This window comes from Cucumis sativus, chromosome 3 (assembly GCF_000004075.3).
Source record: "Cucumis sativus cultivar 9930 chromosome 3, Cucumber_9930_V3, whole genome shotgun sequence".
Classification (NCBI taxonomy): Eukaryota; Viridiplantae; Streptophyta; class Magnoliopsida; order Cucurbitales; family Cucurbitaceae; genus Cucumis; species Cucumis sativus.
The window spans coordinates 7,340,248-7,355,529 of record NC_026657.2 but is presented as its reverse complement, the minus strand read 5'-3'; the positions used below and the strand labels follow the sequence as shown (position 1 = coordinate 7,355,529).

Below are 15,282 nucleotides of genomic sequence, written 5' to 3'. Positions count from 1 at the left end.
ATTAAATTATTACTTCTTATAGTTCGAAATTTAAATTGTACAAAATTGGAAGATGATGTACTGAAATCCTTTCGAGCCACTCCAACTTCAAACAACCAGATGATTTGAAAAATCTTTTCTACACAATGTTCTGCCTTTTTCAATGATTCTTGACTTAAATATCATTACATCTTGACTTTGCTTGTACAACAAACAACTACAGATTCTAATAGAATCATAATTTGGGAATGATTTAGATAGCTTTAAAAGTGATTGTAGAAGAATCTTAATAGCTTTTTATGTTTGGTAAAGTTCATAGAGTATAGATGTTAGAACTTTAAAACATCTTTTTGAAAAAAGAAAAGCAACATTACAACTACCTTTCCAAAATTCAACCAAGCAAAGCCAGATTAAAGTCTCAACATAATCTAATATCATATGGTAATTGCAACATGAAACCAGCGTCGATTTTTCTTTTCTTGATATATATATACACATAGCAGATCAGAAGAAAGTAATCAAGCAGACACCTTTGTACAATGAAAGAAACTCAAAATGAGCCCTTACAAGTCTGCTTGCCCCACAACTTGCTCATCGCTCGAGTCGGATTCATCTTCACTTAGTTCTTCTTCGTCACTTGATTTATCAGGTGCAGCTACTATGTCTTCTGGCTTTGCATATCTTTCACAGTATTCTGTAAGATCAGATGGAAGAATTGCTACAATGGTCATATTCAATGAAATTCACAAGGTTAAAAAATCAAGAAAGAAGATCAGTAAGGATTTCATCAATCAACAAAGTAATGACTGCGTGGACATGTTACATTTGCCCTTGAACCAACTACTCTGCAAGAGTAACAGATACTCAACTCACAAGCTATCTAGTTAATATCAGACATCAGGAAAAAACCTCTAGAAGATAAAGTCCAATTCAATCAGGAAATAAAACACTGAAAATCAATTCTGGTGGAGGAACTTAAACTCCAAAAACTAACAATTTTACTCTAAAATTGATGCTATTATGCTGCCACCGCTAAAGATGCTACTGCTGCCCAGCAGCGGCACTATAACCAAAGCATATATCGTTTTCATCACCGTGTTTTGATCTTCCTCCACCATAATACTGAGCAGAATCAAATAACTTGAATGACAGTGGTAGGGTATTTAATTAGAGGGGATTAGGGAAAATCAGGCCTGTCGTTTGAGTTTTGTTTACTTGGCTTAGAGCTTTTATCAGGAGAATTTCTCAATCAATTCGAGAGTCTTTTTATCAAGAGAGTAACTCTTGTCTTTCTCCTTTCATCCCTTAGTAATTGTTATTCTTTCAAGAAAGACTACTCGCACAAAAAGAAAGGTTATAGACAACAGTACTCGATGTCCACTTGGGGAAAAAATCATTACCTTTCACTCTTTCCCAAAGCATTCAAATGATCATGATACTACCATACTTACTGTGGAAGAAAGATCACACCACATGACAATAGAGCACTTCTGGAGAGTCATGAGCCTAGGGACCACCTACAGGCTTAGTAACGGCTGTGCTAGTAGGATAGGAGAACAAGCATCATACGCGCAACGCACAAGTATTGTATCTCAAAGTGTATAAAGGTGAAGCCAGATAAAAGAACTTCTAGTGATGGAAGAAAATGTACGGTTAGAGCAATAGAAGAATAGCTTGATAGTAACATTCTGATGGAACCGAAGCAGGTTTTGCGAGTTAACAGTAATCCACTTGAAAATATAACGAGCATTTGGTAGATGTGTGTCATACTTTCGTAGGGGACATGCTAATCTTCTCTATATTGTTCCATATTAATATAATTAGATTATTCTTAGGAGATATTATTCTGGAGATATTATTTGATATTATTTCCTTAAGTGTATTTCTCTATGGTTATATATAGGCTTGTATCTCTATTAAGTAATGAATGAAATATAGATTTATTCCATAAAATCAACATGGTATCAGAGCTATAGGGTTTTAGTCTCCTTGTATTCTAGCCGTCACATCCCCGCTCGTCTGCCTCCGTTGATTCGTCGACGGAGGCAGAGCCATACCCATCAGTAATCAATACACATCATGTCTCCAAGTAATTCGCTGCCGCCTCCTTCTCGTCTTCTGCCATCACTGCTCCTTCCGCCATCACTGCTCCTTCCATCCACACAGTTCGTCGCACTCTCGACCCTCGACCCATATCCGCTCTCCATTCGTCCTCACTTAGATCTACTTGTGCGCACATTGCAAGCACCGATTTGTTCGTGCATCTCTGTTCGTGTCTTCGACTTCCAGATCCGTGTTTTATTTCATCTTTCGCCTTCGAATCATACTGTTCCAGATCAGACCGACCTGCCGCCGCCGCCCTTTACTCGTACCAGACAATCTCTTTCGATTGAAGACTCCCGATCCTGAAGAGGGTGAATCTTTGTTCAGATCCATGATCCACCGCTCCGCTCCACTCACAGCCGACGACGCACAGGTTCGGCTTTGTCCGCTCTCCATTTGTGAAGCTCGCCGTCATGAAACGCATCTTCTCTTTTTGCGAAGAACGCCGCAAAGCTCTCTATCTACTCAACCTCTCAGCTCTCTTCAGTTTTCGTTATGTTCACCCAGATTTCCTGTTCAGTTTGATTCTGACTTGCTTTAGTTTAGTTCGTTCAGTTCCATTCTGATGACGAAACGCTCCTGCCCAATTCAGACCACGTTTTCATCCTGATTTGATTCTACTTTGCTTCAGTTTTGCTCTTTCATTTTGCCCCCGGAGTTCTTGTTTCGTTCTTCCTAGGTTCTGTTATAGATCTCTATACGAGGATCTATGTTTCTATCCCAGAAGTTCTTCGTTTCGCTCTTCGTGGGTTTGTTTTAGCCTAGAAGTTCTTTGTGTGTTTGTTCTTCGGGTTTTTTATTCTATTCTAGATATATTGTTTCTTTTCTTAGTTCTTAGCAAACTCAAGTTTGTGATTTCAACCTTGAGTTTGAGGGAGGGTATTAATATAATTAGATTATTCTTAGGAGATATTATTCTGGAGATATTATTTGATATTATTTCCTTAAGTGTATTTCTCTATGGTTATATATAGGCTTGTATCTCTATTAAGTAATGAATGAAATATAGATTTATTCCATAAAATCAACATGTCGGTGATATATAATTAAATTTGCCTTCAACCACTAGCTTAAGCTTTTGGATGAATTGGTGGTTTAATATGGTATCAGAGCAGGTGGTCCAGGGAGGTCCTGTGTTCAAGCCCCTGCATTGTCGTTTCCTCCCCCAATTAAAATTGATTCCACTTGTTGGGCCTTTCAGATATTTCAAGCCCACAAGTGAGGGGGAGTGTTGGTGATATATAATTAAATTTGCCTTCAACCACTAGCTTAAGCTTTTGGATGAATTGGTGGTTTAATACCAATTATATTGGATATCCCTGAGGAAATCGTACTCAAGTATTTGAACTTTTAGTCAAGTTGAAGTAATCACTAAAGATAATCCCCAAACGTAGAATTCTCTTTATTTTCTGCAATGCTTTCAGGCATTGCATGAACCTGTCTGGATTTCTACGAATTTATTGAACAGCATTTCCAATAGGGAAAAACACCATATTTCTTAATATTTGATGTTTCTACAAAGTTACACACTTGTAACCATAGACGATTAGTTTTAAAGTTTAAACACCCAACTTTCAAATAAATGTATAGTCATGGCATGGACAGCAAACAACAAGAAAATCACTTGTAAAGCACACTTCCAATAGATTTGCTTCTAATCAGAAAACAAGAGAAACAGTACCTTTTACTTTTTGTTCATAAGCAACTCGGTCACGCATCATCAAGGCTGCAGCCTCTCCATTCAAAGGATCTGACGGATTGGGATACAAAAGAAGTTGTGGTAGGAACACTTCAAAAACATTTACCAGATCTGAAAGTAATTGCATATACAAGTGTACGATCAATCTGAAAACTGTGGCATGAAGATCAATAACTAAACATTTAAAAAAGCTCGCCTACCGAACATGGGACTCCAAGTTTGATTAATAACGTCTAAACAAACCGAACCCGACCTGAATTGAAGACAACCAGAAATCCAATATAATCAGAGCATAAAACCTACAACCTACAATTCACTTCAAGTTAAGAACATATGTTGAACTCACATTTCATCAACATTGGGGTGATAAATTTTGTTAAGAAATCCTATTGAAGGAGATTTATAGGGGTAAGCGTCCGGAAGTTCGACTCTTATCCTCCATAACCCTCCATGATAAGGACCTGCCAGAAACTCATCACATTGTGACTTTTCTTTATCAATTTCCTTCTGTTCTCCAAGAACATGGGAAAGTTAGGTGCCTCAAAACAGCATGGCCAAACACAACATGAGTACATAAATAATCAGTTACTGCTATGAACACAGATTCATAAAGAAGAAACAAGAAGGATTCTCACATCATTGAGATCACAGTCCACTTAAAGTAACTAAAGCGGGTTTACTCAAGAAGATGACCATATAATTGCTCATGTTTGGTGAAAACAAGTAGATCAAATCCAGATTTCAACAAAATACAAACTTCAAGAAACAACCAAAAAAAGTATATATATATTAAAAAAATTTGAAGATTTACTTTCACTGGGTCCATGAAAATCTACGTAAAACTCTTGCACCCCATCATTAATCATCTCCACCTTGTAATCACTCATCATCCTGTCAAACCCAAAAAAAAGAAACCATCAAACAAAAGATTTCACAGAACAAGTTAACAAATCCCCCCCCCCCCAACAAAAAAGAAAAAAGAGATCATGGAATTAGAATAAGCTTATTGTTAGAGAATTAACAGTTTCATCAAGTCCATCTCTCGGCGTTTGCTTGGAGAAGACATGGTTTCTACTCTTTGGTGGGTCGATTTGAATACAAAGAAATAGGAACTTTTCAGTTTGAAATTAGAAATGAAAGAGAAAAGGCTACAAGGGTTCTTCAGACATGAAGCAGTGAAACAAGGAGAAATCTAGAGAGAGAGAAAATAGGAGTGAGAAAGAGAGAATTTTCAATTTGGAAGCCCTTGTGATTGCTTCAAAATTGAAATGTACTTTCAAGATTCTTCCTCCTTAGTCATTATATATATATATACCCACTCCAATCCGGGTCTCAGCCATATAAATATTCCATTTCTTTTTTCAAGATTTTCCTCTCTAATTTATCCTAAAAAAGATTCGATCTACATTGAGTAATTATAAGCCAAAAACTGATCTTAGATTTCTATATTATGCTTTATTCATTCATTCATTGTTCAGGAAACCAAAGAGATTTGTCGTGAAGCTTCATGGGATAAAAAGGAAACAAATAAACCTAATTTAAATACGTACGATTGACTTTGTTTCCTTTTTAATCTATTTTAAAATGTTGATTTTTCTCTATATTTTTCAATGTTATCTCTTTCTACTTCACATGCTTTCTTTCACAAGATTTCTTTCTAATTGTTTTACTCTTTTTTCTCACTTCTTATTATTTTTGTTTTTTTTAACGATTGACAAAATTACAGAAAATACAACCATTGAACAAATATTTAGAGTGATTTTGTTATATGGAATACAAATATTTTACTAATTTTTTCTATTTTTGAAAAAACATCTAAAATAAACTATTTTGATAAGAAATGGTTAATTTTTTCTTTCAAAAACTATTTTGAATTCTTAAAAATGAATACGGCCACCAAAATAGTCAAGAAAGAGTTGTTTTTTCTTTCATTCACGTAAGAAATTTGAGTTTTTTTTTCTTGAATTGACATAATTTTGTTGGGAGTGTATTTGATTCCACTTATCGAATGTTTAATTTTTTAAAATAAGTTTATTTTAAAATCTAATAATAATAAATTTAATAACCACTTAATATAACTTTATTTCAATTTTTATTTTACTCGAATTTTACCAAAACAACAAAAAAATTAATAGAAATTTTATTTTCTTTAAAAAAAGTTATATAATCAATCCAAAAGTAAATTTGTACGAGTCGAATATTCGTGATATAATTAACTACTCCATTTTGGTTGTACTTTTGAACTATTCGACATGGACAGACTTTCATTTACAAAATAGGAAAACCCATAATGAAAACTTGAATTTAGGTAAATACATAAAATTTTAAATATATTAAAACTATTCAATATTTTATAAAACTCAAGAACCTATAAAACATTATCGACACAGAAAAAAACCAAGATCAACTTTACAAATATAAAAAGACCTCAAAACTATCATCTATAGGAAAACGTTAAACGGATAAACCGACTCACCACTCAAATATCCTCACCAAAAAATCTATTGTTCCTCTCAATTCAAAAGATGAACACAATCACTAAAAACCAAGAGGAAGTCCTTGTCAAGAAATGAATCACAATGAATGATGTTGCAACAAGGAATGTAAAGGAGTATGTATGAAAGCAAGAATCGTTAAGGCAAGTCCAGAACTACAAAAAGCTCTTCTAGTTTTTACTTCACAAATGTATAGATTAAGAACTGCATTACCATAAGTAAACAAATATGTGTATGAAACTAATAAAAAAAAGAAAAGAAAAGAAAAGAAAAGAAAAAACAAAATCTCCTTCTGGTATTACCAACAAGGTTTTCTCTTCCTACATAAATATTCCAATTCATCATCACTGCAAATGTTATCGGGAGTGAATCTGTTCTGAAATGCTCTATGATGCAATAAGAAGACATTAAAGTAGTAACAAACTATATCTTCTTTGGTTTTATATGGGAAATACTTGTACATACGAGTTCTGAAAGACTGCTTAAAAGATGTAGAACTCGACCTCGTAGCACTCTTAAACTTGTGCTCCTCTTTCTCTGTCCAATGAAGTCGCACTTCCTCCCCCATTTTATCAAATTTCCAGTGATAGAATGCGGAGCCTAGTTCCCTCTTAACTTTGTATCTTTTCTTTAAAATATGATACTGAATGCATTCGATGGAACCAAGGACTTGGCAATTACATGAATCATCCCTTCCCTTCCCAATGGGATTGTGTTTATGCCGAAATGATTTTTTCTTTTTATTTAATGGCCAAACCAGGCTCCCCAACCACTTAGAGTCGCTTTCAGATGTTATACCGCTCCATTCTGGTACTTCAACTTGAAATTTTGGTCCTATAGGTATTTGTTTTGAGGCAAATTCTCCCATGTAATCTGGCATCAAGGGATAAGTTGTTACAAGAACTTTTTGGTCAAGTTGGTCTTCTGTCGTCCGTAGAGGACTTTGACCACGACTCATCCCACAAGGAAATATTTTACTAGATCTTGCTCTCTTTCTTAGATTGTAACTGGAGTCTTGATGATCATCGAACATGCATGGATGTATGCCCTGATATTATAACAAGAAGAATGCTTAAATAACGTTATCATGGATTAACTACACACTAAAGAGATCGGTTACTGTAGCCAAGTTTTCTGCTTTTTATGCATGCTTTGAAGAAGCCAAAAGGGAGCAACCAAGGGATCTATGGTTTGAAACCCCCTTCCCACATTATACTAAAAAAAATATTTTCATCCATTAAAAAGTATTTTCAACCATATAAGCTAGCATATTCTTGGTCACACAAAAGTCAGAACATTAATTGCAATCAATCACATAACCAAAGAATGTGATGCTGCATCAAATAGACAAGATTATCCGTTGAACCTATGAACAAAGAGCCACAGTTGACATGAGTCGTGATGATAAGCCTATGTGTGTTTGTGTATATATTTTGAACAGAAACAAAACTTTTTGTTGAAAAAATGAGTCTAGTGCAAAGAGAATACAAGAAACATGAATAAACCAATATTATATCAAACCAAACTGAGATGGCTTAAGAAGATTCTTCTTCAAACATATGAAATGAAGAAACAGTGGTATCATCCTGAATTAATACACAATTGGTTGTTCCAGGCTATTTTTCATATATAACTAACCAAGAGCTTGTAGAGCTACAACAGAGCCAACAAATTTTAGGTCACTGAACTCTATATTCACACATTTAAATATCAAGCAAGAGAATGCACAACATATACATGCAGCACATTACAATCTCTTTTACAATATGGTTTCAGACTGAATGCTCGATCATAAGTAGGATGGAATGATATTCTTGTAAATGATTTTTGCAAGACCTAGTTTTCATAGAAATATATACCTGCAGAGCAGACCGTCCAGCATATGAACTGATATGTCTGTTCAGCAACGTTGCCTCTCGAATCAGCAGAACTTGCTTCCAGATCTCTTCATTTCCACTTGACTTCCACTTTGAACTTTCAGGTAATAAACCAATAACAGGGTTACATGGATTCTTTGCAATTTCTTTGATCCAATTTACCATTCCTAACATGGATTCACACTTTTTCTCATGGCTAAAATTAAGTTCCTCAATTGAGATGGCATCTATGATCACTCCTTCTTTGTCATCAGGATCATGACCATCGTACGTTCTGCCGTCGTAAGAGAGCTCGACATTGCTTCCTACCCCATCTAAAAATGCATTTTCATCCTTTTGAAGGTTTAGACCACGGGATTTCTCGGCCACATTGGATGCTAATTCCAGGCTAGAGTCTTCAGCTGTATACAAGTTGTTTGTGTCATGAATGTCCCACTCGGACTTATTTAATTGGCAAAGAGTTCCCTCACAACCAGCAATATTCTTGTCCCTATCAATCTTCAGAATTACATTTGTATCATCACAGTCCGAAAATTTTGATTCGTGCAAATCATGATTCTTCTTCAAATTTTGAATATCCGGAGACGAGCCATTGGATCCGGATCCTGTACTGCTGCAACTATTTGTGGAGTCTCGATCCTCAACAGCCCTTTCAAGCAATCTCTCTAAAACATTCAAGTACTTAACGTACAACACTTTCAGAGTTGAGGAGATAATTGAACCTAAACCAAATTCTTCTGCTACCAAATCCCACAAATTCTTCCTCGATACAACATCGTAACCACCCTTATTTCTTACAGCCAAAAATAGCTTAAACAAACCGAATGTTTTCTCGCTTGAAGCCATTTCTAGTTCAAAAGTCTCGGGATCAAAACACCTTTTAACACACAAAGTCATTCGTTGATCCAAAAGCTTAAGTTATTAAAATAATTCAAATATGCAACTCGCCATATTAAATCAACCATCCAAAAGTAAACTTAATTATATTCGCACTTTAGCACATGCAAATCAAATCAGTCAGATAAATCTTCAGCCGAGTTTCAGTACGCATATTAAAATAAACACCAACAATAAATATCATCCCACTGTCTGAGTCAATTGGCCATGCAACGAAAACGCCCTAGTTGAATGTCAACTTGTTCTAAGCTTTTTCCAGAGTCCTCGAAATCTATTGCAAACTCATGCCATCATGAACTATCACAAAATTGGTTGATGATTCAAATCCTAAAAACAAATTAAAACCCACGTTAGAAGGATAAAGAAAAGGGAGGGAAACCAGATAAATTCACAATGCAGCTAAGAGACAATGAGAAAGTAGATTTTGTGGACAAGGAATAAAATTATATATCCACCGGTAAACTTTCGGATGATCAAAGTTTTTGCGAGGAAGAGATTAACAATGAGATCGAGAATATCAAACTCCGGAAGCAGAACAGAATCGTCTCTTACGGTTCGTCTCTTCCATCACTAAATGCTAATACACGATTATTTCAAATGATTTCGTATGTCAGGATTCGGTAGAGTATATTGGAGCGATTTAGCTTTGTAAATCGTATTTGTAAGATGCATTAGTAACATCGGCGGTGTTTTTGGGAGGGGAACCTCCGGTCATCTTCTTCGAAGTTCGCGCCGCTGTTCGGCGGCGGTGATTCAAATAAGGATTTTCTTTCTTTTGGGGAAATTAGAAGAAATAGCACTTCTTTTGTTTTACATTCGTGGATAAAAACTTGTAATTTTGTTCTCATATCTCAACTAATTTTTATACAAAAAAAAAAAATAGAATGTCAAAAAGATTTGAAAAACGGTAAGATTTGAAAAACTATAGAATTTCACAAAATTTGAAAAGGTAGAATCTCCAAATATTAAAAAAAAAGATAAAATAACGATCTTATACAAAACTCAAAACAATCCATAAAATCTTATATTAAGGTGTGTTTAGAAGAGATAAAAGATTACGGAAAAAATAAATCTTTTTTCGATTAGGTTTAGGATTTGAAGACGTGAATCCTTTATATGGAAACTTAATTTAATTAGAATAATAATATTTAATTATAATTATATATCTTAACATCTAATATTAAAGTTATTATTGCTTCTAAAACAAATTATAATTATAACTAGCATTTAGAGTTTATAATTATAATTATCCATTTTAATAATTTAAAGATATACAATTAATTTTGATATCTATGATTAATTATTTGAATCTTATTAAAATATACTACTTCTTTTATTACCTACTTTTTTAAAAAAAATTGAATGTTATTCAAATTAAATAATTTTTTGGAAATATTCAAATTAAATGGTTGTTTTTTTTAGAAATTAAGATTGAATTATTTGAATCATATTCAAATACACTCATTTTCACACATTAAACAGTCCTAGTTTGAAAAACATTCAAATTAACCTTATAATCATGTACTTTAATATATCAATGATTATAGATTGAACATCTTTTCCTTCATAAAAATTTAGCATTTCAAACTTTTTCTTTCAATACAAACCACTTCAAACTTATAGTTGCAATTTTATGCAGTACTAAATTGATCATAAATACAACCAATACAGCTAGGTCAAAGCAAAAATGGGAAAGATATCTCATCTTATACAGAATGTATGAATCTTTAATGCTCCTTTTCTCGAGTGAACAAGTCAGGAGTTCCATCAGAACTGATGATCAAAGATCGAAAAAACAATAATAAACATGCATGAAGATCCAACATGAGGAAGAGATGCACTGTCAATTGATTGCTCTCTGCCTGATGTATCGAGTCGACTGACTACAACAATTTACATTTCGAATTTGCGTTACGAAACGACCGTCGACCAATGTATCTATACAACCATGGTTGAAAATGAACCTGCAGACGAATGAGGAAAAGTGCCATCCACCAAAGGTGAAGTGAGCTCAGCCCCTGGAATTTTATGGACTAGAGAAGTTCATCTTCTCTACGTACTCAATGTAGCTCAAATATCATCTCCTGTATTGCAAATCGAGCAGAAATTTTGATCAGATTTGCACAAGCGAACCACAAACTATCTAGTAAAGTTTTTTTATTCTTTGGGATGAAGGTTGTATGCTGTTAATGAGCAAAGACAGTATGTTATCTACAGCCATTGATATTAGAACAAACCTTGTCGCAAATGGGACAAACATCGCTTCTTTCGGTCCACTCGAGAAGGCAAGCAAGGTGAAAGTGGTGCTTGCATTTTGTGATAATTTCTGGATGTACAGAATCATACTCTACATAAGAGATACAAAGTTAAACATGAATTGTGAGTTTGATTTAAAACTACAGAAGAACTGGTGGTGTAAGTGAAAAAGAATGATATTAAAAGAATATCAGTTGATAAAGATGCCATTTCAATTCACCTTCAAGACAAATGGGACAGTCATCCTGATCTTCTTCGGTCACCGGAGTTGTCATACTATTGCCCTTCGACTTGGAATGTTCCAATTTGCCTGGAGGGCCACTTTCTTGGGACTTACGATCAAGTTCCCCAACACTTTTCACTGCCGATGTAGTTTTCAAACTACATTCACATATTCTTTCTTTAGCAGAGTTAGGATCTTTCTGGTGTGGATATGTCAAAACCACATCGTATGGGAGAGGTATGGGAGGGGATCGGTAAGTGCTGGGTATTGAAAAATCAAGGTTCAAATGATCATGTCCTGCATTCAAAAGCATGGAGGATGAGCCACTATTAATTTCGGATGTCATGCGCTCCTCCATAGCGATGGGGCACTGCAGAAAGGAACTACGGATCTTAGTTTTGGCAAAGAAAATAGAAAGGTATAATAATGGGTAATGATCATGTGGACAAGCAAATGAACTAACATAGTACTATGTTGAAGTTCCATTCAGGTGAGAATTTCGAGTCGAACAAGTGCAATAATGGGTCATGATCATGTGGAAAAGCAAATGAACTAACATAGTAGTATGTTGGAGTTCCATTCATGTGAGAATTTCGAGTAGAACAGCAGCAACCTCCCATTCTTTGATGATTTTTCTGATCTACCTAGCAGCTTTAGAACATGGTTTCCTATTATCTGAAACAATGCTGTACATTAGACTTTAAGAACTAACGAAGAACCGATACAGATTGACAGCAAATACATATATGAAAAGGTAGAAAAACTAAGACACAAACCATTTAACATTGCAAGATATGTAGGCGAGCATTCTTCCCCAAGAGAGGAAATAGGGAAACCAATCTACAACCTGAAGATCAATGACACAATTCTGATTCATCAACGTGGAAAACCAAATCCCATGTGCATATTCAAAAAAGTAAAAACTAAAACCCGTTTGATAACACTCTTGTTTCTCATTTCCTGTAATTTGAGAACTAGAAACAAGTAAAAAAATGGTTTATTTTCTTCTAACATGACTATGACTATGCTTCCAAAATGTCTCGCTAACGAACAACGTTAATTCTCATGAATAAGTTTCTAAAAACAACTACAATACAGCACATGACCACCATATGTCTCAGCATGGATAAAAAACAATAGATAGATACAAATAGCCGATATAAACGAGGCAATATCCGTTATTATCAAAGAGCCAAAATGCACATAACTACCAACTAAATTAACATTCTGCATGACGAACCCCATTAGGTAGTGTCTTCTTTTTATCTTCTATAAGGATACAGGAGGAGATGGTGGGATTTAAAATTTCATCAAATTAGCTCACATCAACTAGACTTACACTTTTGATCCAAACTCAAACCATACTGCAAAGAACCACTAAATGGCTCATAAAGAACATGTGGATAGGATGCAGAAGTACATCAAATCAACTAGACTTTATCGTTGAGTTAACACATAGACATAAATACTGTCTCCGTTGGGATTTTGATTTGGTAAAGTTAATGGATGAAAGAGAACAAACAAGGTGTTGAGAAGTCAGATTTATATGGAAAGAAAAACAGAGAGAAGCATCTCAACAAAAGTTAGAATCAAATAATAAATGAACCATTTACATCTTTTGCTTCTACCACCATAGCTAAATGTCCAGCAAAGATCTTAAATCCACTTCAAATCTCTATCTAATCTCCTATATTGATCATTTCATCATTCACAGTTTCATGAAATAAACACAAAATCAACTCCAATTAAGGAAACGGTGAAGAAAACTAAATCCACAAATAAGCAAAACAAGCCAAACCCAAATCACAGAATCATCAGCAACACCATTAACAAAAACCCAAAAGCTCAAAATGAATCAGAAAAAATAAACGATTCGATAAAGAACACAAACCAATTAAGAGAATCGCCTAAGAAAGGAAGTGGCGCCTTTTTTGAGCTATGCAATTTCCACGCCAATTTTCCATACAACTTTTTGTTTACTAATTATTGTGTTGAATTTAATTTTTTTTCTAAAAATCAATACGAACAGATGCGAAAATTGATATGATGTTGAGAAAAAACAATCATACGAACCGGACAAAAAGTAAAAAAGTTTTTAATAATAGTTTTGATAGAATTAAATTGATTGTATAGTCAAGAATCATCAAGTTATTTGAATACATCTATCTAATTGTATGAATTATGAATCTCAATCAATTCGATCCGTCTCTTTCAATCAATCTTATTATTAATTTGAATTGAATGATTTACAACCAATTTCAATCATCTATTGTTGCACATAGTATTGTTTGTTTTGTTTAATTGATTAATATTTAATAACATTCAACCTAACAAGTTTTAATATTTTTTTAAAGAATGATAATTACATAGTTAATTATGATTAACAGTCCAATTATGAACAGTTTTTCTTTTTTTTTTTTTGTTGAATTTCTCTGTTTGGCATTTTCAAATAATTTAAGGCACACTCATTTTATTTGTTTCCACATAATTAATTTCTCTCTTTCATTTAATACAATCAATTTTGGCTGACTTTACCATTTATGAAAAAATATCTCCTGCTCTTTTTAATACATAAAGTAGTAATGTCTAAGGTGGCGGCCATTGGAGGTGATGTTGTCACGATATACGATATGTCGACATACTTTTTTTATGTCTTAGGGATTGGAAGAGCAAAAATATTCTGTTCTTTGAGCAAAAGAAATAGTTTGATTTTTTTTTAACCTATTTTGTATTGATTTATTTAGTAACTTGAGTAGTGAGAGAGTTCGGTTACATGGATAAAAGAAAAAACAACCAATGTTTGTTTTACCAATAATTTAAAATGTTTACTTGTTCGACTTATATTTTTCTATAATTGTTATCAACTCAATTTAACTCATTGTTTTTATCGTTAACTAAATGTTCCCCAGAGAAAAACATCATATTTGTGTTTATCGTCTTGGGTCTTATGTTGAACGACATTTAACAATAAATACTCTTAAATTGACACGTGCATAAGTAACATACGATTATAGGATGAAAAATTGTACTTTGACACGCGTCACGATAATACCACTAAGTCAAGTTCATTGTCACCTAAAAACTCGAATGATAATATTATTATTATATAACAAAGTTGAATTGAAAAAATCCCAAAATGCCACAGTAAATGTACAGCCCACCATGATATCTATTTGACTCTTTAGTTGCATACAAGCCAAGTTGGTCCTCTCATCTTCATAAATACTATGGGCCCAATTCTATGGGCTTCTCAAGACCAACTCAACATTAATTCCTAAAATTTTCAATATTGTAATAATTAAACTACATTGCTATTACCTACAAAAATATATATATATATATAACGTATATATTTTTTCTTTTACATGACAATTTGTTACACGAAAAATATAATATATTAATCTTATTCAAATACATCACTTGTATAATAAAAAAAATTAAGTACTCCTAATGTGACAGTTGATATCTTATCCACTAAGTTATGTTCAAATCAACACATAAAATCACAATAAATTGAAATATTATAAGTTTAATCTCTCTTTGTTTGTAATTTTTTGAAGTAATATTACATTTTAATTAATATACATGAAATATCTGACTAATTAAAAGTATTGGTATGTCCTATTATAATTAATATGCTCATTTACGAGGGATTGTTGTTTCAAATTTAGATATTGACTAAAAGTGAGCTTTCGTCAAAAGTTGGACAAACATAAAAACGTTTCTAAAATTCAACTTCATACCCAAACTCTC

At 33.6% G+C, this 15,282-nt stretch overlaps 3 protein-coding genes and 1 non-coding gene across 9 annotated transcripts; all 4 read right to left on the bottom strand.

Moving 5' to 3' along the window:
* Positions 1-306: 306 nt before the first annotated feature.
* Positions 307-5,187, bottom strand: LOC101221190 (ubiquitin-conjugating enzyme E2-23 kDa). Of its 3 annotated transcripts, none has more exons than XM_011652444.2 (6): positions 4,804-5,187; positions 4,593-4,672; positions 4,128-4,242; positions 3,982-4,034; positions 3,764-3,832; positions 307-673 (listed from the first exon to the last, which is right to left on the bottom strand). In XM_011652444.2, the coding sequence occupies exons 1-6, from the start codon at positions 4,845-4,847 to the stop codon at positions 543-545; spliced, it is 492 nt and encodes a 163-aa protein (XP_011650746.1). In that variant the 5' UTR covers positions 4,848-5,187; the 3' UTR covers positions 307-542. The 3 variants fall into 3 exon arrangements, with proteins under 3 accessions (XP_011650746.1, XP_011650747.1, XP_004133859.1); XM_011652445.2 differs by having other exon boundaries at positions 3,764-3,892; positions 4,128-4,288; positions 4,804-5,181; XM_004133811.3 differs by having other exon boundaries at positions 3,764-3,892; positions 4,804-5,177.
* Positions 1,713-1,813, bottom strand: LOC116403011. Its single transcript, XR_004215740.1, has one exon. It is a non-coding gene; the product is annotated as a U6 spliceosomal RNA (small nuclear RNA).
* Positions 5,188-6,432: 1,245 nt separating the features above from the next.
* Positions 6,433-9,884, bottom strand: LOC101211138 (AT-rich interactive domain-containing protein 1). Of its 2 annotated transcripts, none has more exons than XM_004134275.3 (3): positions 9,506-9,884; positions 8,136-9,377; positions 6,433-7,324 (listed from the first exon to the last, which is right to left on the bottom strand). In XM_004134275.3, the coding sequence occupies exons 2-3, from the start codon at positions 9,048-9,050 to the stop codon at positions 6,575-6,577; spliced, it is 1,665 nt and encodes a 554-aa protein (XP_004134323.2). In that variant the 5' UTR covers positions 9,051-9,377; positions 9,506-9,884; the 3' UTR covers positions 6,433-6,574. The 2 variants fall into 2 exon arrangements, with proteins under 2 accessions (XP_004134323.2, XP_011650745.1); XM_011652443.2 differs by having other exon boundaries at positions 9,603-9,884.
* A 729-nt stretch (positions 9,885-10,613) lies between these two features.
* Positions 10,614-13,639, bottom strand: LOC101220957 (probable E3 ubiquitin-protein ligase RHB1A). 3 transcript variants are annotated; one of them, XM_031883387.1, is made up of 6 exons: positions 13,421-13,639; positions 12,306-12,376; positions 11,993-12,204; positions 11,527-11,912; positions 11,288-11,397; positions 10,614-11,134 (listed from the first exon to the last, which is right to left on the bottom strand). In XM_031883387.1, the coding sequence occupies exons 3-6, from the start codon at positions 12,013-12,015 to the stop codon at positions 11,111-11,113; spliced, it is 543 nt and encodes a 180-aa protein (XP_031739247.1). In that variant the 5' UTR covers positions 12,016-12,204; positions 12,306-12,376; positions 13,421-13,639; the 3' UTR covers positions 10,614-11,110. The 3 variants fall into 3 exon arrangements, with proteins under 3 accessions (XP_031739247.1, XP_011650743.1, XP_004133858.1); XM_011652441.2 differs by having other exon boundaries at positions 11,527-11,899; positions 13,421-13,635; XM_004133810.3 differs by having other exon boundaries at positions 11,527-11,899; positions 12,087-12,204; positions 13,421-13,634.
* Between the last annotated feature and the right edge of the window lie 1,643 nt (positions 13,640-15,282).

Excerpts from the sequence above, each read along its gene's own strand:
- LOC101221190 (XM_004133811.3), bottom strand. The coding sequence starts at position 4,847 with ATGTCTTCTCCAAGCAAACGCCGAGAGATGGACTTGATGAAACT. Across the intron at positions 4,243-4,592 it reads TTTTCATGGACCCAGTGAAA|GTCCTTATCATGGAGGGTTA; the intron begins GTAAATCTTCAA and ends AGTTTCTGGCAG. Across the intron at positions 674-3,763 it reads TTATGAACAAAAAGTAAAAG|AATACTGTGAAAGATATGCA; the intron begins GTACTGTTTCTC and ends CTGATCTTACAG.
- LOC101211138 (XM_004134275.3), bottom strand. The coding sequence starts at position 9,050 with ATGACTTTGTGTGTTAAAAGGTGTTTTGATCCCGAGACTTTTGAACTA. Across the intron at positions 7,325-8,135 it reads CTGGACGGTCTGCTCTGCAG|GGCATACATCCATGCATGTT; the intron begins GTATATATTTCT and ends TTATAATATCAG.
- LOC101220957 (XM_004133810.3), bottom strand. The coding sequence starts at position 12,149 with ATGGGAGGTTGCTGCTGTTCTACTCGAAATTCTCACATGAATGGAACT. Across the intron at positions 11,398-11,526 it reads CTGTCCCATTTGTCTTGAAG|AGTATGATTCTGTACATCCA; the intron begins GTGAATTGAAAT and ends TCTCTTATGTAG. Across the intron at positions 11,135-11,287 it reads TTTGTCCCATTTGCGACAAG|GAGATGATATTTGAGCTACA; the intron begins GTTTGTTCTAAT and ends TTTGCAATACAG.